Source organism: Phalacrocorax aristotelis, chromosome 2, assembly GCF_949628215.1.
Source record: "Phalacrocorax aristotelis chromosome 2, bGulAri2.1, whole genome shotgun sequence".
Lineage (NCBI taxonomy): Eukaryota > Metazoa > Chordata > Aves > Suliformes > Phalacrocoracidae > Phalacrocorax > Phalacrocorax aristotelis.
Genome location: NC_134277.1, coordinates 15,682,065 through 15,709,455, shown reverse-complemented (window position 1 = coordinate 15,709,455; position 27,391 = coordinate 15,682,065). Strand labels below are relative to the sequence as shown.

At 37.3% G+C, this 27,391-nt stretch overlaps 1 protein-coding gene across 22 annotated transcripts in view; it reads right to left on the bottom strand.

Moving 5' to 3' along the window:
• PARD3 (par-3 family cell polarity regulator) overlaps positions 1-27,391 on the bottom strand; it is a 464,268-nt gene that overhangs the window by 188,618 nt on the left and 248,259 nt on the right. For 13 of the 22 annotated variants that reach the window (XM_075082466.1, XM_075082475.1, XM_075082472.1 and 10 more), the window contains 5 exons: positions 23,369-23,494; positions 21,530-21,912; positions 12,084-12,223; positions 10,345-10,473; positions 6,463-6,501 (listed from right to left, as the gene is read on the bottom strand). In XM_075082466.1, the coding sequence (XP_074938567.1) occupies positions 6,463-6,501; positions 10,345-10,473; positions 12,084-12,223; positions 21,530-21,912; positions 23,369-23,494 (817 nt within the window). The remainder of the gene's footprint in view (positions 1-6,462; positions 6,502-10,344; positions 10,474-12,083; positions 12,224-21,529; positions 21,913-23,368; positions 23,495-27,391) is intronic. The other 9 variants (XM_075082468.1, XM_075082479.1, XM_075082480.1 and 6 more) reach the window with 1 other exon arrangement.

Below are 27,391 nucleotides of genomic sequence, written 5' to 3'. Positions count from 1 at the left end.
GCCCATTATATTTCCAGTTATGTCCATTTTAAGGATTTAATTTAATATAAAAAAACATGTTCCACATTCAAAAATGTCTTCAGTTTAATGTTTTTGATAGACTAAAAAATGGTTTAGGAAAAAATTAAATCTTTTCCAAAGCACAAAACTTCTAGCATGTGATTTTCATTTAGTATGAAAATCAAAGCTTTGCAAAAGCCCATATTTAAGTACATCCACATGTCTGTTATTCACCTCTATAAGAAGGCCATTGCTTGTCTATGCTAACATTATTCTCCCTAATGCTAACACTCTGATCTGGGCTGTCGTAGAAACTGGTTTAAGCAGTTGAGATTCTACATTTCACATCAAGTGATCAAACTGCTAAAAATATTTTGATGGTTATTCACCTCAGAACTTCACACAGGGACTAGTCTGTTGCCATTACCATAATGACTGTACTTTATTCAGGCCAACATACTCTGTTCCAAACTGTTGTTCCTACTCAAACTTTGGGCTCCTACTGTATGTTCTGAAACAAATATGCAATTGTAATGCTAACCCCATTTCTTTACAAGATGCTTCTCCTACAGAAGTGAAAACCAAGGGATTAGATACACAGCAGGTGTCTGCTCTGCCAAAGAAGCCTATAAAGCTACAGCTCTCTGCACTATCCCTTGTTCAAGAAAAACTTCAATGCCCAACAAACACACTAATGACACAGCTCCCTAAAAACCTTTATATTTCACTCACTGGCCTACTGGAGGCACAAGACCTGAAAGACTAAAGAAACAGAGAGTGTCTGGGAAAGCCAGACAGAAAAACAAAGCTGAAAGGGAAATAATGCCTCTGTAGAAGTCCATGGCAAGAAACACATTCCACATGAGGCAGTGCCCATACAGGGCCCGTGTCTTACTCCTTGCTCTGGCGTAGACTTTCAGGTAACCATGGCAAACCACTTCATCTCACTATTTTTCCTGGATTAATAGCAAGGAAGAATGAACAGCAAGAGCCTGCAACCAACAGCGCAACAAAACAAGCTTTGCATGCCACCGATAAGTTTTCAGAGGTTTAAATAGGAATTTTAAGCACCAACTTGAACTTTGCGCTCACCCAAATTAGGCCAAGTGTTTGAAAGAACCTGATGACCCTATTGCCTGTGCTGGCAGATGACCAACTGAAGGAGCTGGGGCCCCCTTCAGTCTCACATCCTGTACCTGCTGTTTGAATTGTAAAGGCCTTACACAGTCAACTCACATCATTGAAAACAACATAAGGTTGGTATGTAGGAAGTAGCATAACAATGATGAATAATGATGTGCATACCAGTGTGGCTTCAGGAAGAATGCAATGATGGCACTGAGGCAACCCTGTTACAGAACCTCAGTGGAGGGACACGTACATTGCCATCCACAAAACTGACAATTAGCCAGCAAGTATTATCAATGTAATCTTTGAGAAAATGGCTAAGGCTGCCCTGCAGTGATGCACGGAGCCAGCCTGGGTGTGCCATGCTGCAGCCCAGGTAAATCACCTGCCGGTGACAGTGTCAAAACTATGAGCCTGAGGGTCAGTCCCAAGCACAGCATTACACAGAAGTTTATCACTGGACTATCACTGAACTTTCCAGGAAATTCAAACTACTCAAAGAGCATTCATAAATGCAGTCACTCAACTGTTATATTAATTATTCACTAGGAATTAATGTCTCAGCTCTACTCCTTAATGTCCCAGAACATGCTATTCAATACTAGAGTAACTCCTACGGTAAAAGACTGTAAACACAACAGTATTCTGCAGAAGATCACACATTCATGACCTCTTTCTTTCACATGGCCAGTGATCTGTTTCTTACGGCACAACTTTTTTAAAAATATAATCTGAAACCACTCAAAAGAACACTAAACAAGGCTTTTAAAACATTGTAATCACCTTGTGCCTCACAACATTACAAGATAAAAAGGTATAGAAAACATCAGCGCCAGTTATTTGCAGTATTCCTAAACACCATGGAGGAAATAACAGCATCATCTTAATCCTCAGTCAAACCTCTCCTCTTTCAATAAAATCATTCCGTATCTAATGATATCACCACTGCTGTTGGTGTAGGTTGATATTAGTCAATGTACGATCTTGGCTCAATTATTAGATATTTGGATCACCTGTTGCAGCAGTGGAAATTAATGAAGCTCTAAACTGTTCTCTGAAGAAGGTTCTGGGTGAAGGAAGACTTGCATCAACTCAATGATATAAAGCTGCTATAAAAGCTGCAGTTCTATGTAAGTCCTAAATATGAAGTGGTGGGAACTTAACTAAACTTACAGCTTTTGAAAAACAGCTATGGATACGTACCCAGTGACTACATATCTTGAAGTAATAGAAACAACTTTTCACCAAAAGTAAAAAACAAACACACATGCACTCCAAACACCACCATCTTAAAGCTCAACACTGACAGTGGGTTTTTCTTCCCCAAGATCAAGCTCCAGGAATTTTCCATCCATTAATCAGTACAAATTATGTCTGTCTAGACATTTGCTAGTATCTCTCTCATATTCATAACATGAAAAGTTGCAAACAAAAAGTGTACAAAAATAATTATGCATTAGTTCTTACAAAACGTCTCTGACCACAGTGGTATCACCCATTCCTGTAAGTGATGAATTCTTGCATAAAAAGTGTAGCTAGCTAACTTACTCAGAATCACACAGAAAAGTCTATGGCAAGAACAGCAATTGAAGCTAAAAATGCTGACAGGCTTAGCCAGGACACTATCCTTGGATTCAGAAAAAACATGGTGATCAAAAAGAAATTCAGATAATAAAAGGAGTATCAGATGTTTGAGTTCAGAAGAAAATAAAAAGCAATCCCATTTGCAATTTCTATCAGGCCTGCTAAACATTTATATATTATTCCAACACACCAACCGTTCTTGTTATGTCACTGTTACAATCCTGCACTCACTAAAATTCATAACATTCTGCTCACTCACAGCAATTTGACAGAAAAACAAATGAGAACAGAAAATTGAAGCTTTCCCATGCTGCTGAGTGCAACAATCATGAAATAAAAACCTGAATCCTAACTTTGAATCTCTTTTTACCAATAGAAAATACTCCCTAGTATTTTTACCTACATATATTATAATTATTATTTTTCTAGCATTATGCTTACATTAAAGTTAGCTTGCCCGTTTGAATTCAGAAAACAAACAGTGAATGACAATTGTGATAGCAAAATATTAGTGAACTACTATTGACTTTCAAAGAGTATGAGGAAAAATTAATTGGCAGATGTTTTACATAGCATAATTAACAGTTCATTTCAGTGCTCTGTAACAAGATTAAGATAATTATGCTTAGAAAGAGAAACGTAATAATGATAAATTACTAGTTTTCACATTACGGTCAATCTCCTACATTCCAAATAATCACCATGTTTAGAAATAGGTGCATCTGTTCCATGTTGTCATCAGCTATACAAATGGTACAAACTCGAGGCTGGATGAAAGAAACTTTCAACCAAGATACAGGAGATTTCCTTGCTTCGGGAGCAAACGGAGCGCCTGTTCTGTTCATCAGTGAAACAGAAGGTTAAAACAGCAGCACTGTTTTCACCAGGGCACAGTTACTGGATAGAAGCTGAAGTTGCATTAGCAATCTGCATTTCTTATGGATAACTGGAGAGCAAAGCTCAAATTCTGCGAGCTTAGCAAATTATAAAAGCTACTCATACAGAAGTTAAAGAAAGAGAATATTCAAATCTGTATTCCGTGATGGTGTGCAAAATATGAAGTAATATGCGTTCTTATATGGGTAGTGAGAAATAACTTTCTTAAGGATTTCAGGCCACAAATAAATTAAGAAAAAAATAATTTTCAACTTTTCTTTTATTACATCTATGAAGACTCTACCTACGGCATCCAAGTGCCACAATATTAGTAAGTAACTAATAAGTTACATTTCAAAGTAACTATTACATGAATGTAACCCCCAAGCGTTAATAATGGGTTGATAAATGAGGCTTTATATTTTGGGGTCTATATGTAAGTGTTAATTCAGGCCTTCCACTTTCAAGGTTTTTTTTTCTTTTTCAATTTCAAAGCTGCATTTTTCTTCTACTTCCTCACAAAGACATAACTACAAAAAAAAACCCGCAACCATTTTGCCTTTAAATTAAAAACAGACTTGTATTTCACCTCTCTCTCATTCCTACAGCTTCACTGCTTTCACCACGATTTTTGTTGGGTTTTTTTTGCTTTGTTTTGTACTATCAAGTCCTTGACACTTAGAGACTAAAACCTCACAAACTAACAGCACAAAGATCAGAGCAGGCACAGAAACAGAAATTGCAAGATTAGAAATCTCAAAGACCTGAAAAGTAGACACAGGAGGCATTAGTAGGGATTGACGCAGAAGCAAGGATAATAAAAGAATGAAAAATACTTCCAAAAATAATTTAAAAAAAAAAAAGTGCGTGACTGTATTATTAATGTGCAGCTGAGGGAAATTAGTTCTGTAGAACTGGAGTATCCCACTTATCCCAAGCAAAGTAGATTGGAAGAAGGGAGGTAAGTGCAAAAGCATTGCGCATTATAAATACTCACTGACACCTTTCACATTCAGTCCATTTTTTATTCTCACCCTGGCGAAGGCAAATTTAAAGAGACCCACTGTTCCTACTATTGATCACTGTTGCTCTGAGCCTTCAAATAAATAAAAAATAAAATCCCACGGTATAACGAATGAAAAACCAAGACATTATGCAAAAAGACCATTTTTGTATTGACCTGCTTTCCAGCTTCATTCCGTCAATTACCAAGTATGTCTCCACATGTTTCCCAATTCACTTCTTTATTACCAAGGCTTTCTAGGGCTTTCTGGATGTTTTTTTCAGAAATTCCTAGCTACTCATATACTCCCTGTCGCTCTTGCATAGTCCCCTGGTTAACAAGCAATTTTTGGCTCACATCTACAGAGAACAAATGAGAGATCCTATTTTCTTTTGGTCTTTCCTTAAATGAAGCCAGGAAGTTGATCAGAAAAATCATAGAGAAAAGATTTCACCATGGAATTTGGTACAAAACTTTAACTTTGCAACAGATGAGCAACTGCTTTATATAAACACACTACAGGCAACCTGCCTTATCTTAATGAGGTTTTGGGGCAGAATTTCAACTCCTAAAACCAGGTCACTTTTATAATTTACAATAATTATAAATTATAATTTAATTATCATATAATTATATTTTTTCAATTGTGTTTGATTACAGGCAGAAATACTGTCCTGGGCTTTGATCTGCTTACATATCAGCAGTATGTAGTAAGAAACTATGACGATAAAAACATACATGCATTAATCAGAGTACTAAAAAGATAGTGCAAGGCATGTCTGACACCATGATAACCCAAGACTTTGCAGAGACTTTATGCAGATTACTTTCACACTAGAAGGACATCAAAAGACAGAGGGATAAAGTGCATATTGTTACATTCAACCCAAATGCCTGTTTTAGCAGTTACATTCCATTGGCCTGAAACATTAATAGTATCCACCAATGTACCCTAGACTATTTCACTGAGATGGCTCATACATCTCTTTACCTAGTCTTGATTTTCTTTTCATCCCAGACATTATCTCACTGTTGCTGATAAGGCATTCTGAATCATCTAGACAAGCTTTTTCTGTTTTTCAGCAGCCTAACTAATTTCAAATCCCAGCACAAATCCTCTTAATTTCTCCATAGTCTAATTTATTATTTAATTTTGAAATAGGTACCTAATTGAAGTATTTCTTGAAGTATTTTAACTAAGATACAGTACAACTTTACGGTAATATATTTTTGCTATATCCTCTGTTAGTATTTCATAAAAAAACCCTTTTATTTTAGAAACATTTTTTACATATATTAGTGTAACGTGTATTGACCCTGATCCTATTGCACTGACTAAAGTGAGGTATATAAAAGGTATACAACCTCAATATACAGCCTCACTGACATATCACACACAAACCTGTTACAGCCTTCAGAGGGTTAAACTTGATACTACTTCCCTATAAATTCTTAAAAAAACCTAAGAAACAGTGTTTTACTGTGAGGATACAATTGAAACTCAAATCCAAACTGCCTAATTTCTGTGTTTGTATCTCAGGTTTCAGTCATGTAATCATGATTTAAGCAATTAGGTACAACAAGTAACCCAAACTAACAGTCTACTCTTATCATTCCAACTTTAGGCCTCTGGCTGTGTATAAAAGATGTAATTTCAAATACCGTTTGAATGTACATAATAATTAAATTGTATATAATATTCAAATCGTATTTGAAATTACGTTTAAAAACGCATTTAAAATGTAAAGCTAGAGAGAGCCATCTACAGTATATAATGTGAAAGGAGGATCTGTGAAACTTCGATGGAGAAGTGCCATATCAATTTAAAAACATTTGGGAGTCTTCCAGTATGGAAAAGACAAAGCTCTTACCGTTTCCTTTGGAATTTGTGACTGGCTTTGTTCTGCATTCTAAAGGAAGTAAAAAAAATAAATAAGAACACGACTACATACGACATATACTATCTATCAGCAGGGGGGTAAACAAAAAGCTCTAATTTTGATGTGAAGTGGTAATGGAAAAATGAAGGGTGTTCGTCACGCTCCCTGATTCTAATTTGTCTAAACAAGCACTAAATGAGAGGTGAACAAAAAGAACCACTGGCGATCTTAGGCCAGTGCACCTGACTTTATCTGGCTACGAGGGAGGTGGCTATCTGGCCAAGGAAGGATCACAGCTGCTTGCACCGTTTCCTGGCTGGTGGAACATTCTTGTTCAGGGATGTTCTCCCCTCGTCTTTCCCTTCTGCTTTGAAGGCTTCAAAGAATGACCTCAGCAGTCCAGATGAACCCTTCCAAATATTTTAAACAAGTACCTATTTTTTAAAACATCTATTCTCATTTTAACAAGGGATTCTCCTTTTGAGTGTGTTTGGATGAACCAGAACTACAGCACTGGATATCCCAGGACCAGAGGGTGCTATCAGTCCACTCAGATGAGCCCCTCCTATACCTTGAGTTCCTCACCTGTGTCTCAGGGCACATAAGGAAAACCTTTCTGCAACCCCCAACCAATTATTATTAAAACCTCTCTGAGCACCCAGGAGCAACCTTGCTGCTGGCTGTCTGATCACTTTCTGGCTAACCAGCTATTTCTTTCCATTCAGCTGGGCCAAAATGAAATGCTAGGGTTTACTGACATGTTTTGTTTTGGGCTGTTTTGCAGGAGATTCAAATAATTAAGCACAAAAATGTGGCAGTCACGTAAGAACAAAAACATCTAGTTAGCTTTAACCTCCAGCTAACAACCAATAGGAAAATAAGATGGAACGAGCCAACTACCAGGAACATGTAAAGGACCTACAGGTACCAATGGACATAATAACTTGTAAGGTACAGGAGACTAACTTTGCCAGCCAGTCTCTGCTGATACTGAGAATTTAGCTCAAAAGCTAAATAGCCCAAGTCCATCCTTCAGTGGATTCTGATAGTCAGTAGCAGGCTCTAAGAAAATCCTTCATAGCAAGTTATGTTTGGTATTGTGAGGTAACTACAGTGTTACAGGAGCTCTACTTAACCAGAGTAATCCTCACTCCTTTCACAAAGTAAGGGGAGAGGGAGGGAAGATTTTACAGAGACAATCTGCCTCTCACACTGGTGCAGACAAGCCCTAATATATTACCTATCTGGCATTAGGTTAACTCTGGAAGCAATAAAATGCCTGGTATTCTGGAGAAGCATAATCATTCTTGCAGATCTCACTGGTTGAAGTTGAGTCCTGCCAATTTGGTTTTATTCCTTGCATCCACATTTCACTCACTTTTACCATGATCTGTATAGAAGCTGCTGCACTGGATAATGGTTCTCCATCATACACACGACCCCTAAACTGACAACACAAACTACAGAGATCCCATACTAACCTATACAGGCTCAGCTTAACACTCCCGTAAGTTTTAGATAAAGCAAACATTTTCGTAGGTCCCTTCCAGTAAACAATGGCAACATACATCAAAGACATCAAACTCTTGACCAAAGACATCAAACTCTTGATCACATCTCTCCTGAAAGTTTATCTTCATTTCACTTATAAAGAAACCCATGGATAAGCAACTTTTGAAAAGTCATTCAAATGAGGCATAACCCAAAACATAAAATCTAAACACCTCTTTTATTGGGATTACTATACCAATGTTGGCAAATATAAAACGGCTTTAATACTGAGTGCTGCTCAGCAAGCAACAGCAAGTCCTGCACTTTATGAGATGGATAAAATCAAATAACATGATTTTATGCATACCGTTTCCGAGACACATCTAATTTGGCTAATATTTTAAGCATACAAATGTAGAAAATACGATAGAAATAGGGGAAGGATGCAAAGACAAATTGTTCCTAAGTGGCCAAAGAACGTTTGCATGTGAAAAAGGTGAACTGACATGATTTCAGGTCATTTCCCTCCCTCCTTCAATATTAATTTTCTTTTCCTTTTGTATATAAAGCTAGTAAAAGACAATGAAAGGAACTGGTCAGAAAGACTTTTTTTTTTCTTTTAAGATTATTTCTTACCAGAGAAGAAAGAACAGCCCTTGTGATGGGTTTTATTTCAACACCTTCCCCAGCAACTCGTCTCACGCTCTTTGACAGCTGTCAGCAGAGCTCACCTAACATATCTTCATGTCAAAATGCAAGCAAACAAATCCTTATGCAACAGAGGATCATCACACAAATGTACTGTCAGATCCTCATAATATCATTCGTCCAACTGGAGCTACAGAAATGTACCAGTTCAGATCTGATCTCTGACTACGTAGTGCAGAGCCCACCTACTACCTGACACAGCCACGATGAGAACTGGCTTCCCTATGCTGATGCCTGCCAAAATAGCTGAGAGAGTATCGCCTCAGCAGCAGCAGGGAGGCTACTGAGGTTGAATTCATTTAAAGGGTCTGACTTTTTGGTATTCTTAAAACTAAATCAAGTATTACTATGGTTAAATCTCTTCCATGCTCACATCGTATCTTTGTTTACAATTATTTAAACAAAATACCGTGTGAAATTATGCATTATAACTTCCTCATTTTAATACAGAAATAATATACACAAAATTAAGGTATTTTCTTACTTCTAAGTTTATTTAAAAAACTTAAAAAGCATTTTCATTCATCTTTATGTAAGATAGCAATACTACGAAAATTACATCATAGGAACTTATAAACACGTTGCTTTCACAGTTCCAGCAATAAGGTAGGGCATAATATGATTTCAAATTGTTGATTTCTCTTCATTTTACAACAACTTTCACTTCAGTACCTGAAGTCATGTTCCAAGAATATTAAGGTAAAAGTGTGGTTCATTCGCAACCTTCCCTGCCACTTTGACTTCCTACATTTAATTGCAGTTTTGAAAAGTAAAAGGCTAATGTTAAATGTCTTGAAGCGGCCAAACAAAAATTCATTCTCCTTGCATTCAAAACAACACATACCCAACAGAAAATGGAAGCAATCTATTCATCATTAAAAAGTCACTCATATTTGTCTTCTTATGATAATGCAGCCAAATAAGTTATTTTTAGAGCTATATATAGCTATGATAATACAAATAATAAATAACTCCAGCAGTTTAACTGAATACAGAAGGAAGTAAGACTGCTACATTCACAGTCTATCTTTTCATAACAGAAATTATCTTGTATAATTATCAGAGAAATATCTGTATACACTATGCAAGTGGAGCAGGTACAGTATTAAACATAATTTTATTTCCATTTCATGTAAATTCCTCAGAAACATTTTTTTAATTACCCTGCTAAATTAATAACTGCAGGGTTTCCATTCCACAGAAATTGCATTTATATTCAAAAAAGGCTACTATTTCTTATATATTCCACTTTTTGATAGAAAGGTATTTACATATCCTGTTTTGGCATATTATATGCTCTAAAATATTTCAGTGAGCAGGTAGTGGGACAAATGGCAGGCTTTCAAACACAGATTTGTCCATATGAAAGATATGAAATAATCTACTTGTCTGCATGCATGCAAATAAAGTCCATCCAATAGCTTCTTCTATAATAAACATTTTCACTCAAAGTAAAGCTCTCACTTATACATTATTAACAAATATTTAATCCAATAGCAGATCTTGAAGAAAATAAAAATACATTCATGTAAAATGTTCTGAAATAAAGCAAAATAGCTGGGGTGTTTTCCCCTTATATTCAGTGCTGGCCACGCATGTTTACTAGCAGGTGACAAGATCAAATAATTTGCTCATACTCATATAAATCTCTTAGCTGCTCTCTATTTTACGCACCAGTTCCCTTGGATGGAATGCTTCTTCCTGTCGAAAAATCAGAAGGCCGACGGTCCCTCCCATCTTGGTGCTTCGCAGCAAGGACACAACTTCTTCTTGAGTTTTTCCTGTTAAATCAACTCCATTTACCTGTGACAAAGGAAATAGTAGAAATTGGTAAGACTCCAGAACAGGAAAAAAAGTAGAAATTCATACCGAAAAGTCATGTGAATCGTATGCGACAGTATTAAAAATCCCTCAGTGAAGCAATCTGCCTTTTGGTTCAGTATAGCTTCCATTTAACAGAACTAATTAAACATGCATTCTTTATATATAAATACAAACAAGAAGCAAGACAGCATTATTTCCTTCCTTTTTAGGAGGAACACTGTTCTCCAGTATGCTCCAAAGCCAACTAATTCCATCCACCAATATTTTTTCACAAGAATTTCTGCATAAAAATCCTTTGGCAAAATCAATGTGTGATACAAAACTGATCCTGTTTCCATGTGCCTTGGTGTTATACATACCTTCCAAATATATTTTTGCACAACAAATTGTGCCAAAAGGAGAAAATAAATTTTCTTTCCAACCAAAGAACTTTGGAGCAGCTAGTCTTTATTTTGCCTTTGTTCAGCAGTCCAATCCCTTGGCCTCCACGTACCACTTACCAGTAGACAGGTATGGAATACATACAGATAAATTTCCCACTCTGTGAGCTAACTTAAGTAAGGGAGAAGCCAGAGAAAGACAGGGTATTCTCAGGCTTGCCTGTTCAGAAACATTTTGGAAATGTAAGGCAGATCAGCTAATGGTGTTAAGCAAGTGAGCATGGTGCTCAGAAGAAGTCAGCACATGATCTTTTTCCTTTCCCTTGTAAGTGAGCACAGCTCACACAGCTGAGATGCTATAACTGTCATCTTAAATGCTTCTCAGTCCCCTTCTACCCAAGTCATCTGGGTTACCCTGAATTACAGTAATTACAGAGGGCTATCCCTCCAGGTACAATTCAAGCTGACTTTGCCAATTGTGCAGTAAAGTGAAGTTAGGGCACTGAGAGGCAGTTACAGTCTCAGCTGTACCTCCAGTGTCATTTGGCTTAGGGACAGTAATGAAGAGCTGTGGGTGGTAACATCTTATATCACTCCAGCTGGATTTGCAGGAAGATCTCTGCTGTGCGCCTATCTAAGAGAAATTTAATTCCCTTGAGGACATCCTCCCTTCAGGAGGGAAGTGGCCTTGATTCTCTATAGCACCACCCTCCTCTTATATTGTGCCTTTAAGTTAATTCACTAAACCTTTTCAGGGTTTTGTCTTCCATACTTGGCAACATCTTCAGTAATTTCTGGTCTGTCACTCCATGCTGATTTAATGCCTCTTATTAGGTAACAATTACTTTGCTTCAACTTATGCCTAAACAGCATTGTGAGACTATGGCACTAAAGGACATGTACACTCATGTCTTCATAGTATGTCAGGGTCCAGCTCTTAAAGCAGTTATGTCGGTTATGTAAGGAAAATGCACAGCCCTTGATCTGTTACCTAAAAAAAAAAAACAACCCACCACTCATCACTGCCCCCACCCCCCCTACCCCCTCCAGCCTCAGCCTCCCCCCCCAAAAAAAAAAAAACCAAAAGAAAAGAAAAGAAAAAAAGAGGAGGGAAATATCTTCCTATAACATAAACTACTAAGAGCTTTTGGAAGTGAACTAATGCATGGGCTCATGCCAAATCACAAACAACATGTAACACTTCATCACCTCAATTAATCGGTCTCCAGCTTTTAGTCTCCCATCTTGAATAGCTGCACCTCTCGGAAGGATGTTTTTCACATAAATTGGAGCAGAGCCACCAATCGGGACATCTCTTGAAGTAATGCTAAATCCCAAGCCTTCTGTACCTGCATAATAAATGCAGAATATTACTTGTTAAAAAGCACACTTTGTATTATATATTTTCACCCAGCAGAATGTATGTATACCTCAGTGATACAATCCATGAAAATACATATATATGATGCAAGAATTAGTGCATACAAAAAAAGAAAAAAAAGGCCTATATAGGAACGCTATAGCTGAAGCAGAGTCTTGGCACAGGTGGCTCAGCAGGCCCTCCTTGCAACTTTCTGTTCTGATGATTTCCAACTCATTGCCATATTTCCAACTTTCTATTTCAGACAAGCTGAGTGACAAGGAATCAGAACAAAGCATATCTGATACCCTACCACTGCTTTCCCTCTTGTCAATCTGGATCTTGTCAATGATCCCTTCTTCCTCTTTTGTGACTCCTTCAGCAATGTCAGTCAACCGACACTGCTGGCCACGGGGCTTTGTCAGCTCACTTATGGACACCAGCAGGTGACAGACAGAACCAGAGCTCACTGGTCTCATTTCTTCTGCTCCAAGGGACCTCGGGCTGTTTGCTGTCAACAGCTCCCCTACCCCGGGGCTTCACCCTGGCTCTTGCTGGGTTCCACCCCACCTTCTGCCACACAGGCAGGAAGCAGAGCCCGGCTGCCACTTCTGAGGTCCTGCTGTGCACCCGGGTGACTGACTACACTTGGCTAAGACTGACTGAAGCAAAACAGAGATGTTAAGATGACCTGGAAAAATCCAGAGAGGGGGTCCAATCAATACGGCAAATGAGGCTTGCTCATATTTCACAGAAATTATGCCAGTGATTGGTTATTGAAGTGTACCTTAGGACCCCACCAGCTGAGGATTCACAAGCTGAGAGGACAAACGGAAGCCTTTCCTACTATGCAGAACGGTCATTTGTGTTCCGCTCTTTGATGGAATCTGTCCAGTGTTATCAACAACCTTCGAAACTCTACACTGAAACACACACACACATACTGCACATCAAGTCCACTCAGAACACATCCCTGACAGAGTGTCAGCATCTACAACTTCCCTTTGAAACATCTCGGAGGTTGTCAAGACATGTCTGCAGTTCAAGTTCACTAGCTAGGTATATGCATGCCCAACCTACATTTCATCTGACCTCCTAAGACAACCTGCAGGTAGGACTCAGCAATATCAGGTATGGTCCCTAAAAGTTGCACACCACACCCCTTTGCATAAAATCACAGGGACAGACAGAAGCCAAGCTTTTATGCAACAGTCCTCAGCTTTGAGCCCTGGGAAGTTGAACACAACTGGTGTGAACACAACTATATAACCATTTGAGGTTAAAGCCTGAATTAATTTCTGTGTTACTGTTCCCCATGTTCATTTGCTAAGTCTGGATTTTTACTGAGCAGGTTAATATTCACACATGTGAAAAGGATGCAGGAGTCCAATACAGTCAACATTAGTCTACATGCAGATTTCTGGAAACTGCATATTTACATTTGATCAAAATTTAGTACAATGTATTTTATTATCAAGATGGTAATCATGTTAAGAAGTAAGTCGACACAGGTGACAGGGCTGGACCTTTTAAAGTCTTCATCTTGAAAGTACATAAGTCCTCATGTATCCACAGCAAATGCATGCAGCTTGTATCGTTTAGGAAATTTGGATCAATTCCTCTAGGCTAACTACCATGAGACAACCTCCCTTCCTTGCATCTGCAGCATTCACGATAGCTGAAAAACTGACACTTGAATTTGAAAGTCTTCATCCACTTCCAGGCTGATATAAAATTTATCAGTGCTATTACACAGAGATGAAAAAAAATATTAGATCTCATAACATCCATATTTTACTTTGGAGACCTCACAATTTTAATGATGCTTCAAACGTCCATAGAGCTCTTTAACTCCCTGCAACATGAGAAGATGATCTGTATAGGTGTAAGGTTTTTTTTAAGACACATCTCAGCTTTTTATGGAATTTACCTATTTTAAGGATCTGGGTTGAATACTGCTCTTTGAGTATACTTTTGTCTGCTAAAATTTCTAAAGTAATATCAGAACATGACTGCATGCCCAGGACAATATTTCAATATTAATAAGCTTAATCCCCATAGCTTGATTACAGCATCATTACAGATGTCTGGTTCACACACTCCACTTCAAGCCCCCGCAGAAAAAACGGAAGTCGAAATGTTCACATTACAAATGCACACAGCATATAAATTTGGACTGTGGCATTTTCTGCTGTCAAATCTGCAGAAAGCCTTAACCAAAGCCAGCAGATCGCCACAACTCCACACCGAGTCCAGATATTAGCAGAAGAAAATTCTAATCACTTGTTTCTGTGGAAAGAGGGGGCCTCAACTGGGCTACACTTTGCTATGCTGCTCTGTAGAGCTCTGCGTGAGCAGCTTTTGGTTGCCATTCTCCTCTTACTTTTTCACTGCTTCATTTTACTATTTGTGCACTAGGGCTGCCCTTAGCTGGATAATACAGCTTCCTAAACTCCTGTGCTTATTGTATATAAACTAGAAGTTCACAAGACTGGGAAATCAATTGATACATTTGACCAAGGCCAAAAAGAAATCTGACTTCTGTAACTGGATTGATTTAAGCTTGGTTTTTTTCCTTTTTATTTACACAACTGATTTAGTTATCTCAGGCATTTCAGTTGTCCTGTTGATAGAAATGATGTAACATCTTAATATCCCCCTGGTGCTAAAATGTTTTCAGTATTAGGGTGTAAAACTGCATCACAATAATGAGGGAACTGTGCAAACATACCGTAGGCTCCTCTGATATCTCTGATTTATACTAACAATATGGAAGAAACTGGACACACATACAGGCAGAACCAGAGCAAGAATAGAAAATAGAAGGCATTTCCATCTTTTTGAAAACACGGGAGTCATCCAACTCAAAGCTGGGAGCTTTACTTTGCAAGGTCTAGATTATTTGAGCTATGTACAACTTAATCTCTTATAGATTTTAAAAAGAAAGAGGATAGAAAACGTCTCCCTCTATAGCTGTCATCTCTGACAACAATCAAATTACACTGAGTGATAATAACATTTAAAAATTACCCACTAATTTGTGTAATTTAAATTCTTAGGCTTCTATGATAAATCAGCATCTCCCTCGACAAGTTAGAGCTTCCCTTTTCTCTTGAATGTGATGCTGAACACGCCTTCTAAGGTTGCATTACCTTCAAGAGCTCAGCCAGCTCTGAGCTAAAGAGAGTAGTTTTAGGTGAATAGAAAGGGCAGTTACAATAGTAAAAGAACTACGTTGTACAGAAGAGGGACAGATATGATGCTTCAGTTGCTCTTTTGGAGGAAACTGGTTCTAGCAGCATTAAGATTGGAGGGGGGCAAAATCTTTCATGGAAATTAATTAAATACATATTCAAAATGAACATCATAATCTTATTTGGAATCAGCCTGATCATAAACTGATGAGATGCTAAAAAAATAGTAAGTCTTACTAGATGTGGCTAGGTTTTCTGTTATCTCCCAGTGAAGAAGTGTTTAATTTCTCACTAATGCTAGGGTTATCTTCTCGATTGTGGGAAGAGTGTCTGGCATAACGTTTCTGTCTTTCTAAGGCTGTTCTCCATGAAAAATTTTGTGCTCCTCATCCAGCACCAACTGCAGATCTAAATTCTCAGCAGTACAATGTGCTGCTGAGTAAAAATGCTGCCAGAACATGGAGACAAAAAGCAAGCATCACCTCTGCACTGCCTCCAGTACTTTCATACCACTCTCAAAAGGACGTTAGTTCAGAGACCCCAATAAGGAACATTTGCAGGACCTACACTGTCAACTTCTTATGATACTTGTCCTACAGTTACTTTCCCTTTCAGGACTGCAAACAGAGCTAGCCATAAATCATGCCCTTCTTTCTCCTCTAATTTAAGAAAATGCAGACGAGTTCTCAGGTACTTCAGTACAGATCTCCCTACATTTTAAAAAAAAAGAAAAACTCACTTCTAAAACAATGGAAAATGTTTGATAACCAGACAAGTGGGCACCACATTTGTTAGTACTTATGCAAGAGAAACAGAACATTTCAGAACAACTTAAATATGGAAAATCCATGTGGGTGAATGGTCCTCAGATGGAATAAAGGGTTGTTAAGGAGAAGTGCAGATTTTTCATGAAAGATAAAGAACACACTCTCCCTTTTCTGAAACAATAAGGGAGGCTGGTTACACATATGAACAGTTTGTGACAAAAAGTCACAAAAATTACAAAAGTAAAGCATCTCCACTTAAGGGAAGTATTAGATTATAAAATGATCCAGAATAAAGAGCGAGATAACATTACGATGAAACTACGCAGAAGGGCCAAACACTCTCTGACAATAATCAGCGCAGAGACTCTCCTTCCAAGCATTCCGAGTTCCTGCTTTTTCACAGTAGACTCTTTCTCGAGAACCACATACAGATGGATGATTGCTGAAATAAGTATCCTACGGTTTTATGTTAAGAAACAGGTTTTGTTAAGGACCGGACCTCATGTAAGAGGTGAACAGCGCAAATACGCTCTCCTCATTGTCAGAAGCTTCACTAAACTAACCAGTGCCATTTTAGATACTTCCTGAAAAGTTATTTTACTGCTCCCAGTTTAAGCCCCGTATTTTCAGAATTTGTGTATGCGTAGTCAGGGTAACTGCACGTGCAAATGACTGCTTAGAAGGCTGACTGCTCAGCTGCCTATAAAATTCCTGCAGCCACATGCACAATCAAGACAAGTTAACTGCATGCCCATTTTTGTGTCGTTGAATGATTTGGAGCAACTTTTTTTTACCCAAGCAAAGCTCAGAACTCTCAAGAAAATCTTTGATCTCTTTGATTTTCTTTGATAAAGAAAATCTTTAATAGAAACATTCTTCCCTTTTTGCTACAGCCTGCTAATAGAGAGTGATCAGAAGTGTTTTTAAAAAATGGAAAGATTAAACTTGATGTAGTTTGTGTTTCTTCAGTGAGTAATAATGCCCAAAATTATTTGCTTCACTTTGGAATCTCATTTCTCAAGGTCACTTAAGTAATTTAGCAATCTACATGCTTAATTTCAAAAGTGACAAACACTCATAACTGCATCTGAAGAGGAATTCTAAAATCCGTGTAAGAGAACATATCATTTCAAAATAAATTTTAAATAAAAATTTAAAATGTCAGTTCAAAGTCTGGCTCAAGAAACTGTGTGGGAAAACAGAAGAGTATGATGAAAAATGTATGTAAATCTGTACACTTCAGATACATGATGCAGGATATCTTACAGACAAGTTCAGGGTCCTGCCTTGTGCACTCTGCTACATAAACTCAAGTAAAACAAGTAATCGTCCACATATGTGCTTTACTCCACAGCAAATATGATGCCATATTAAATTAGCATACTCTCAAACTACCCATGGCAACTTATTTGTGTCTCTAATGACTTCTTGCAAAAAGGACCTTGGGTGCGGCAGGGCTGAGCGTCACCATACCATAACAGAGTGCCCAGTCATCTGGTGGGACTTGCAGTGTTTAAGCTCAGCTCTGCATATAAGACGTAGCTTTATTAACCACAGAAGGGCCAGCAAAATAAATAGGAATCCAACAAGAAACTTCGAAGAGCAAGGAGTCTCATAATCTTTCTCAAATCTACAATTTAACCATTTTTCTCCATTGTACTGCATGAAGGTTCCTCCTTCCTCTCAGGACTCACCATCTCCTAGGACACGGCTGCTATGCCCTTTCTGTGATGGACCTGGTGATTCCTACCTCTTTCCACTGTAAGGCATCGTGCAGTTGTGTCACTCATTTCTTTCTCTTGAAGCTATACTATTTTGCAAGACAGAAACAGTCTTTGGGCCAAAAAGGAAGAGATGATCACAACTCCCATGGCTGGTAGTTAAGTTGCGCTCTGGAAGCAGCAAGAGGTGGACTGAAGTCCTGATGCACTGAATACTTCAGACAAAAAATAGCAAAATATTTGGTGGAACTAGGACCAACTTAAAAAAAAAGAGTTCAGTTTTGACATTTTACCACAAGAATTATATATTTAATTTTGCTAGACAAGTATGTAGTTATAGATAGAAATGATTCGATGCAATGAGTATTATACTTAAGGGCGGCAATCAAATAAAGTGAAGCTAATTTAAAGACCAAGTACTTCAGGCCTGTCTTAGTACAGTGATGTCAAAACCAGTATTATATGAATATATAAATACAATGTCCACCTGAAAAGCAGCCTTTTGACTGCTTCATTGAGTATCAGGCTAAATGCTGTGAGTTACTCAGCGCTCACAGACTAAGCCTTAGAATAATTTGTTATATCATTGGTTATTTATTATTTATAAGTGCCGGCCTAAATTTCCCTGAATTGCATTGGCTTGAACCCTTGCAGTCAAAGAAAAAACACTCTGGAATTCCCCTGGTGTATATGAGGTCAAAATTTGTCCTAACACTCTGGGTGTTATACCAGTGGTCTTATTTTCTCTATATATTAGTTGTAAAGAACTATTTTTATTTATTTATACTTACGGTGTATCAGCTTACACCAAAATATATATAAACACAGGCTCACTGTCATCCCTTAGTACTATCTTAATTTGTGTGAGCTATTAAGCTAGACTGTTATACAGCCTTAATGGCATTAGAATATCAGCAATAACCCCTACATCTATATGCTAAAAGTTCAGGCCCTGACCTTTAAGGAAAGATAAACAGATATCCATTTTCATTTAGAAAAGCCAACAAACATTCTGCATTGACTGAAACATATGACTGACCTTCTCTGCTGACTTTATTAAACAGCTAAATCCTATGAAAGTTCAGGTTATTTTAAAATGCCAAAACAGCAATAAATATTAAGAAATCATAATTACAGAAGCACATACTGTAGGGTTATCTTGCCATGTCATTTTATATAATAAAGCTCATGCAATATATAGAAGCACAGATGTAATAAAGAAGGTCTGTCTGTATTGATAAAGAGTCAATTCTCAGACACTACATCATTAACCAGAATGCACAGGTTAAATCAAAAGTGAATTTCAAGATGAAGCCTTACATGCACCCCATAAGGAGTTTTTAATCTAATGATGGTAATTGGTGAAATCATTGTTGTCTGTTAGCTACAATGCACATTTGCTAAATATCTATAAAGCCTGTATTATTACAACAATCTTCATTAGAAATAATCAAAGACAATCAACATTCCTATTGCACTCATGTTTATAACAAACTACTCGGGGGCATCTTTAAGTGTTTTGTTTAATTTGTTGCTCCACATGTATGTTCTCAGAGTGATCAAATGAAAGCCAAAATGGGAGGACACGCCTCTTTTCACAGTGGATATTAACAAATGAAAGACAGCAATGATAAAAAAGTATCCTTCCTTATGCATTTTTTTAATATCGTTGTGCATGAAATACAGTACACTAAATAGTTTCTGTCTGTCTATAATCTGAGCTGATGCCATTTCTGCATAAGTAGTATTCTCGCATAAGCAAACTGTTAGAAAGAATTATCCTTTCTAAACCTCTGAAATACATTCTAGATATGGATTTCAAAGTTTATACTAGCATAATAGTCACCAAACTTCTCTGGTGTGAACTGCATGTTAAAGTATCTTACAGATCATTTTCCATCAACTGGTAGCATGTATCTTCATCCAAAACCATCTAATATATTGATGCCAGCAAGGCTAAATTACATTATAGAAGTGGGGTGAGTATTTATGAAACACTATGCAGTGCAAGAGGACCAAAACATAGCCTCACATCACAGTCAAAGAATCAAAATTATATTTTTGTATCTTATGAGCAGCTGTAATGGCACATTCATTTCATGCAAAGATATTGTGTTCCCATATTCTATATTCATTTGTTGATGCTACTAAATTATATGAAATGGGTACTTCCACTCCTGGCTGAGAAGTCTTTTATGTAATGTTTGAGAGAGATTTCTACAGGCTTCCAGAGACACAAAAAAATAGGTAGAAATCACTGTAGTGACTGAGAGCATATTTGCAAGCAGAGTGATTCCTTACTCAGCCAAAAACAATAAGTTTTTCCACACTCGCTGATCTGAGCTGATGGCCTAAAGAATTTATTGAAGAAGTATCAACAACAGAAGCAAACTGTCAACTCAACCTTATGTCATCCAAGCTTGTAGAGCTTAAAATTCAGCAACCAGAAAGAAGCAATCTGGTGGTTCATGTGAAGTTCATATAAAGGAAAGCATAATAATAATGTGACAAGTAGCCTGGTACCTGTGAAACTGTAAAATCTCTACCATTCAACGCATTGTCTTCAATACCTTTTGATAAAAAGATGAATTAATAAAAATTATTAACTCGTAAGCACATACAGTACTCTAAGGGGAACGTGCTTTGAGTTTACAGAGAATACTGTCACATAGGTAAACATTTTGCCGTGTAATGTAAACACTATTCTTGCTCCTAGGGATCAAATTATATCACAAAATGGTGGGGATTGGAAGGGACCTCTGGAGATACCTAACCTTAAACGCACTCATTTTAATACCATAAAGTTTACAGCATGTATAATCTTTTTTAAAAATCATTTCCCAAGAGGCAAGAAATACTTGCATCTAAATGTCATTTTATTATACTTCAAACTATCTTAAAAGCACCTAGATAGTAACTAAAGAAAAATACCAGATTTTCTCACTAAGGACTTTCAACACATCATACAAATTCCATGGATGTACCAGTACATCTAATGTGCACATATAACACAGGTGTTGAGATCAGCATGCACTGCTTTCTCCTCTGCCTTTAAATAGTCTCTCACCCCCATTCAAACACATTAGAACAAGGCCTAAGATAGGAAATATCTCATTACATCTCAACCGTTCGAACAAAGACTCTTCACATCCCAGTGGAATAAAAAAGCTTTAGCTGGAAATGAGAAAGTCCAATTTACCAACTGGATCCACCACACAAAATCTAGCAGCAAAACCACAGTTATTCAATTTAAAGTCATGATACCTGTAAAGTACAGAATATGGGCCATTTTTGCTTATTTACTTTTATTAGTTAAATAGTTAACCACTCCCTGGGTCTTGGCCAACAGAATTCGTAGCACTTCCTGCACTTCAGCTTAGTTGAGAGACACAAAACAGTGTTAAAGCACTCTTCAAAACAGCCTTTTGCAAACACACTGCACAACACGAATGCACAGCTGAACTCCTGGGAGTACTGTCATGGAGAACTCAGCCACTTGGCTTCGAAGTCAATCCATCACTTCCCCTGTGCTTGTGCAAGCTGTCCTGCCCAATACAACGGTGCATGACACACACATACCTCATGCTATATGAGGAGTGCGCTACTGCCTTACCTTTTCTCAGTTGTATACTGAGCCTCTTCCCTATCTTTTTGGTGTTATACCCACTGTTTGCAGTGGAGGTGAGAACTTTCTGAGGTGATGGTACCAGGCCGGAGGGTGGTTTCCCTGATGAATTCACACTATGAGGTAGCTGTGAGTAGGAGTCCGTTTGATCAGACTGGTTACTTGCTCGAGACATTCTTTGTAACGTGTGAAGTCCAGAATTGTTAATACTTTTGCTGTCAGCATACTGGGAATCGGGGCTGAACCGGCTGGAGTAGTACGTGTTCTTCTCACTTTGGGACAACTGTTCATACTGCTCTTTATTTGCCGCAGGGACCACATGGAACCAAATGAACGGCGTACGCATGGCTTGGCGAAACATATGTTGTGCTCTAGGTTTCAAAATGAACAGAAAATTAGCAAATTAGGACTGGCAGACTACAAGACATTATAAGCATAATTAGTGATGTTAATTAAGCAACACGAGCTGACAGACACATCGCACTCAAGCATAAACCATAAAACTTGAATCTGTTCACTAGTCTACTTGGTCTGTTTTTTGCTAAGGTTTATTGCCTACGGGTAACACAATGGTTAAATAAGCTTAACAACTAATGTACCAAATGCTGGACTCTGAAAAGCAAATATCATAACCACAGTCTTGAAATGCAGAGAGTTCTATGGAAGAACTGCAGTGTCCTTTTGTTTTGAACCTTTATAATTGCTTCTTCAGATACAGTAATCACAGTGACAACAGAATTATTAGAATGAAAATTACACTTTATACAAAGACCATGTATTTCCATAATTTGTTGAGAGTATACGCAGTCTCACAATAAGTCTAGTTTACACTCTGCTTTTTCTAAGTTAGTAGTATTTCAGAACACATTAAGAAATAGAAAAAAAATGCTTATTCCTGCACAGACAGACATCGGGCTCTAGGTCATGATCCAAAGCACGCGAAGACAACAAGTCTTTTCACAGACTTCAGAAATTGTGATTCAGGACCACGGAACAAACAGAGACAATCTACTTTCAACCATATGGTACAGGGTCGAGTTCCAATCCAAGTTAGAGTCAGAAATAAAAAACACATTTCAAATGTAAATTAAGTATTTCGCCCTCAACATCCTAGGGTTTTCAGAACAATATTATCATCATTGAAATCATTCATTTTCTGCATACCTCTTTTCTGCTTTCTCTTTCAATTATCTGTGTGTGAACTACAACCTCATTTCACTTTTAAAAGTCTGTCTGATTCACCATTTTGGGATTCTACCAAGACGTGGCACTTCAGGGCATGGTTTAGGAGACACGGTAGAGTTGGGTTGACGTTTGGACTTAATGATCCTAGAGGTCTTTTCCAACCTTAATGATTCTATAAGTCCAGGCTTCCACTGAGCAAATACTTATGATCTCTCAAACTTCTCCAGGAAGTTTCTGCATATTAGGACCGTTAGTTCTCACACATACAAAACCACAGATATTTTTAAAATGTTGAAAATAAAGTCTCCATGGTGTCCACATATATTGAACATGATGCATTGCAAGCAGAAGAGCAAAAAACGGGAATTTCATGACAAGCAGTTTACCACTGCAAAAAGAAAAAAATCCATAATGTGCAAAAACAATCAAATGAGAAGTGCATCTACTCTAATGAAAATAATCATCGTGAATTTTTTGCAGTTTGGCTAATTAAAAACCACTAACGTCCCTTGGTGTATCTATTCTTTATTAGAAAGGCAAGCTTAGACAATTTTTTCTTAAATACTTCATTTCGTTAAATTATTGCAAGGTGCAGTGTTAAAGATTAAATAATGCTATGTAACATGCTGTAAGTATACTTACTGTTCAAATCTCCTATTCCGAAGGTCTCCATCATTAATCCTGACAATACAATCATTCTCACGAAAAAGGTTTTCTTGTTCAGCTTTTCCACCTTTCTCCAGTCGCTTTACCAGCAGCCCCAGGGTCCTGGAACATTAAGATTACAAATGGTTACTGTTCTAACAATTTGCAACATAGAAAATCCTACTGATTTAATATTTTATCATAATCACTATAGAAACTAAACTTTAAACCACCTTTACCTTGAAGTAGAATATCATGTTTTCAAATAATTTATAAGCATTACCTGAATTATTATCCCTTATCCATGAAACAAAGACCCTAGGTGAATCAAGCACATCATTTAAAAGTAAGAACGAACAGGCAGTGTGATGATAGCACGTCCATTCTTGCAAAAGACCAAGATTTCTGAGCAGTAAAAGCACCAAGAAGCACTACGCATCTGAGAGCTGGTATCTTTTATGCTAGTTAACTGAAGTTGAACAGGTTCAACTTAAAATCTGAATTTCTGAATTAGCAGAGAATACCACATCCATCACTACTGCTTCTGTGCAAGTGAAACGTGGGTCATGTCATATAATAAGCAGCCTATAATGAAAGGATGGATAGAGGGTTCAGGAACTTCATGCAAAACAAATGCTTTTCTTTTTAAGCCTTAACTTTTTTTACTAAACAGCAAAGAGGAAATTAAAAACTTAAATGCCATTTTTAACTCAGCACATGATCTTAAATTACTTGGTTCAGTAATGACTGAAGACAATGATCATTTGATAATCTCTGTACAATGAGTTGGTCACCTCTGTCTAGTGCTTACCCACAGTGTCACCTTAAGGACATTATTAGAGAGAAAAGGTAGACAAATATTTAATCTTGAAATTATGAAATGGATCCTGAAGTGTGGATTTCTGAGGTACTGGTAGGACAGTGTGAAAAGTCAATGATGTTTCTATACCTGAACTCTAGGTTTGAAGAAGGATCAATCTTCAGGCTTATTCTTGCATCAACACTGATGTTTTTAAAGAAGATCAGCTTTACTTTGAAATCCCACAAGATGTATCAGTGGGTCAAATTCACATCATCCAAGTCAACAGCATTACTTTTTCAGAAGTCCTTTCAAAGCACGGTGTGGAAAGTACTTGGTTGTGTGGCAGGGATTGCAAGACCACATATGTCTTTTAACCCAAAACTTTCAGTGATCATAGCACTTCAGTTCACACATACCTCAAATAAATGAGCAGTCAGTGATGCTTAAAAGGACTCCTCATGCGCTCAGAAGTTATGTATGCACTTGAGCACTTCATCAAATGGGTCAGAAAAGCAAAATTAACTTATTTCTTCCACTTTAAATTCTTCATTTACCAATTTATCATAAACATATGCAAATAAGGCATTTATTGTACAGAACAGTCATATGTTTTCCCCTACAAGGCAGATGAAGGAGTAAGGGAAACAATCCTAGTAGTATTTCCATTTTGGAACCACCTAGAGACATTAAGATATGATGTTGAAAGGATCTATACATGTAAACAGACTGTGAGGAGAAAAACAACATAAAGCATTGTGACAACACAAACCATCAAATGAAGTTTGAGTCAGACATTAAAATTTAAGTGACATTATTCTGTTTCAAACTGATAGTGTATTTTGCAAATACCTAACATACTGCACCTTCGACCTGCCCAGGGTTCCCATCGGAGGCAAACCTTCTCCACCCTCTCTTGGTTCCCGATGGACCACTTGAGCGCAGCCACTGATTCTAACTGTGATTGGGCTTGACTTTAGCTCAGCTGCATCTCTTTGCAATAACACTGGTGAGTACAAGGACCAGAAAGGTTCTATAAAGCTGAAGTATCATTTCTCTAGAATACATGCATTTCAGAGGGGAAGAAAAAAAAACCCAAAACAAAAACACCCAAACTTGAAAACACAGCCAGTAATAGTGTGTATCTAGTTCTACCCCTCCCCATTCCAAGTAGATATACTTTGGGTTTGGAAAATTCCACCTTTTGTAGATTCCCTCTAACAACCCACCATCTCCCATTAAAAAGAAAATAAAAAAAGGCAAAACCAATTATCCCAAATTTCCCAAAGCAGAAACAATTCTTCCATGATTTTTTTTTCTGACCATCAAGGTAATGAAACACCTTGCATTATCTAGATTTTTAGGTGGATTTCTGTTTGCCTTTCTCACAATCCTCTAATAGTTTGCATGACAAAAAATTCTAAAAGTCCACAGAGGTCACACACTAACTTAATGACCATATTGTACTCTGTTCGTTGTACTAAACTTTGCTGATAATTGTGAAGGTACGTTGTCACAGGAAGTAAAACAAAACAAATTTTTAAAATACTGATTCAACCCCTTTTTCCTTCTGTTCACTAAAACAAGCTTTGAACACAGTCTCAATTGTTAAAACTGATAATTATAAAAAATAAATTTTTACAGATTGTTTTATAGCTGCAGAAAGCACTAAAATAACACTTATGAATGTAAATGATAAAAAGGAAAAAACTTGTATGCCTTCACTATATTATTTTTTTCAGAATTATAGTTTTGATACATACAAAACTGAAGGTTAGAAAACAAGTTTGTGACTTTTTCACTTGTGATGTGTTGAACTTCTCTGAGCCGACAATGTCTTTGAACCCCAAAGTGACGTTACTGAAGAGGATATTGCTAGATGGGGAAGAGATAAGTAAGCAAATATAAAATTGGGAATGCTACATTTAAGAGAAAACCACCAAAACATATGAGGGGGAGAGGAAAGAATTGAGTCTACCCTTCCTTTTCTTTCACTTCATGCCCAACAGCACTTTGATGCAGGTGTGTTCCTCTGCAATGCCCAAAGACAATTCAGGATTTGGTTGCGCATGCAATGCATGCACGAGAGCATACACGGTAACTGCAACAGGTGGTTTTTTTATAGGGTTAAATATACAAATGTCAAATTATCTACATGCTGAAAATCAAAACATTCTGCACAAAGTATACCACTCCAAGTTAATACTATGATAATACACTATACAAAAGAATGATTATTTTACCCCGATGTCTCCACATACTTATGATTACAAAGTAATGGGTCCATCGATGGTTTTCCATAGCATTTTGCTTGAAACACTGCTTTCTACTGTTTTAGATTCTGAAGTTATTCTAAATTATTAACGCAACATGCATCTTTATGCATGGTTTATAATTTCTTAAATTTACTTCACCTAAGGTGTCAAATCTAGTAAAAATACTACTAATCCTAACCAACAGTAAAATTACATAACAAGTAAATAAACTACCAGTCAAAATTGCAAATATTCTCATTAAACAAAGTCTACAAGTTCTACTAATGCAAGATTGTTCATCTAAGACACAACATACGGTGCTCATGAGGACTTTGGTTTTTAGTAAACATTACAGCTAGGTTAACCAAGGCATATAAAGCTAAAGTCACTGAGAACAGATTCACAGCTGGATGAACAGCCTCAGACAAATCTGAAACCTGAATCCTCACAGTGCCTTTTAATTTATTTAATTTTTTTACATAAACACATGGGGCAAAAGATCGCTTTAGACACAGTTCCAGAAACAATTTCCTGAGTGTGGTTCTGCATAGCAGAGTAAACTCTCCTAGAACTTGCAGAAAATACATGTTCCTGAAAATGCTAGTAACAAAAGCTGATCAATTTCCTACAGTATTTCTTCAGTATATTACAGTTAGATGTAAGAATATGACTCTAGAAAAAGGCATTATAGGAATTCATGTTTGTTGTTGCAGTACCTGGAGATAAACAGAGTAGACCTGATATTGAAAATATGCAATAACCTAAAAACTAAATGGATTTTTTCCCCTGCCGTATGCCACCACCATTAATCCTGATAAGTGGAGATGTAGCTCTGCTACAGTTTCAATGTTTCCTACATTAGCAAAACACAAATTTTGAAAGTCTGCAAACTAATCTAGTATAAAATACAAATGTCAGTATATATACACTTGTTTAAACACAACCATGTAGCATACAAATATATAG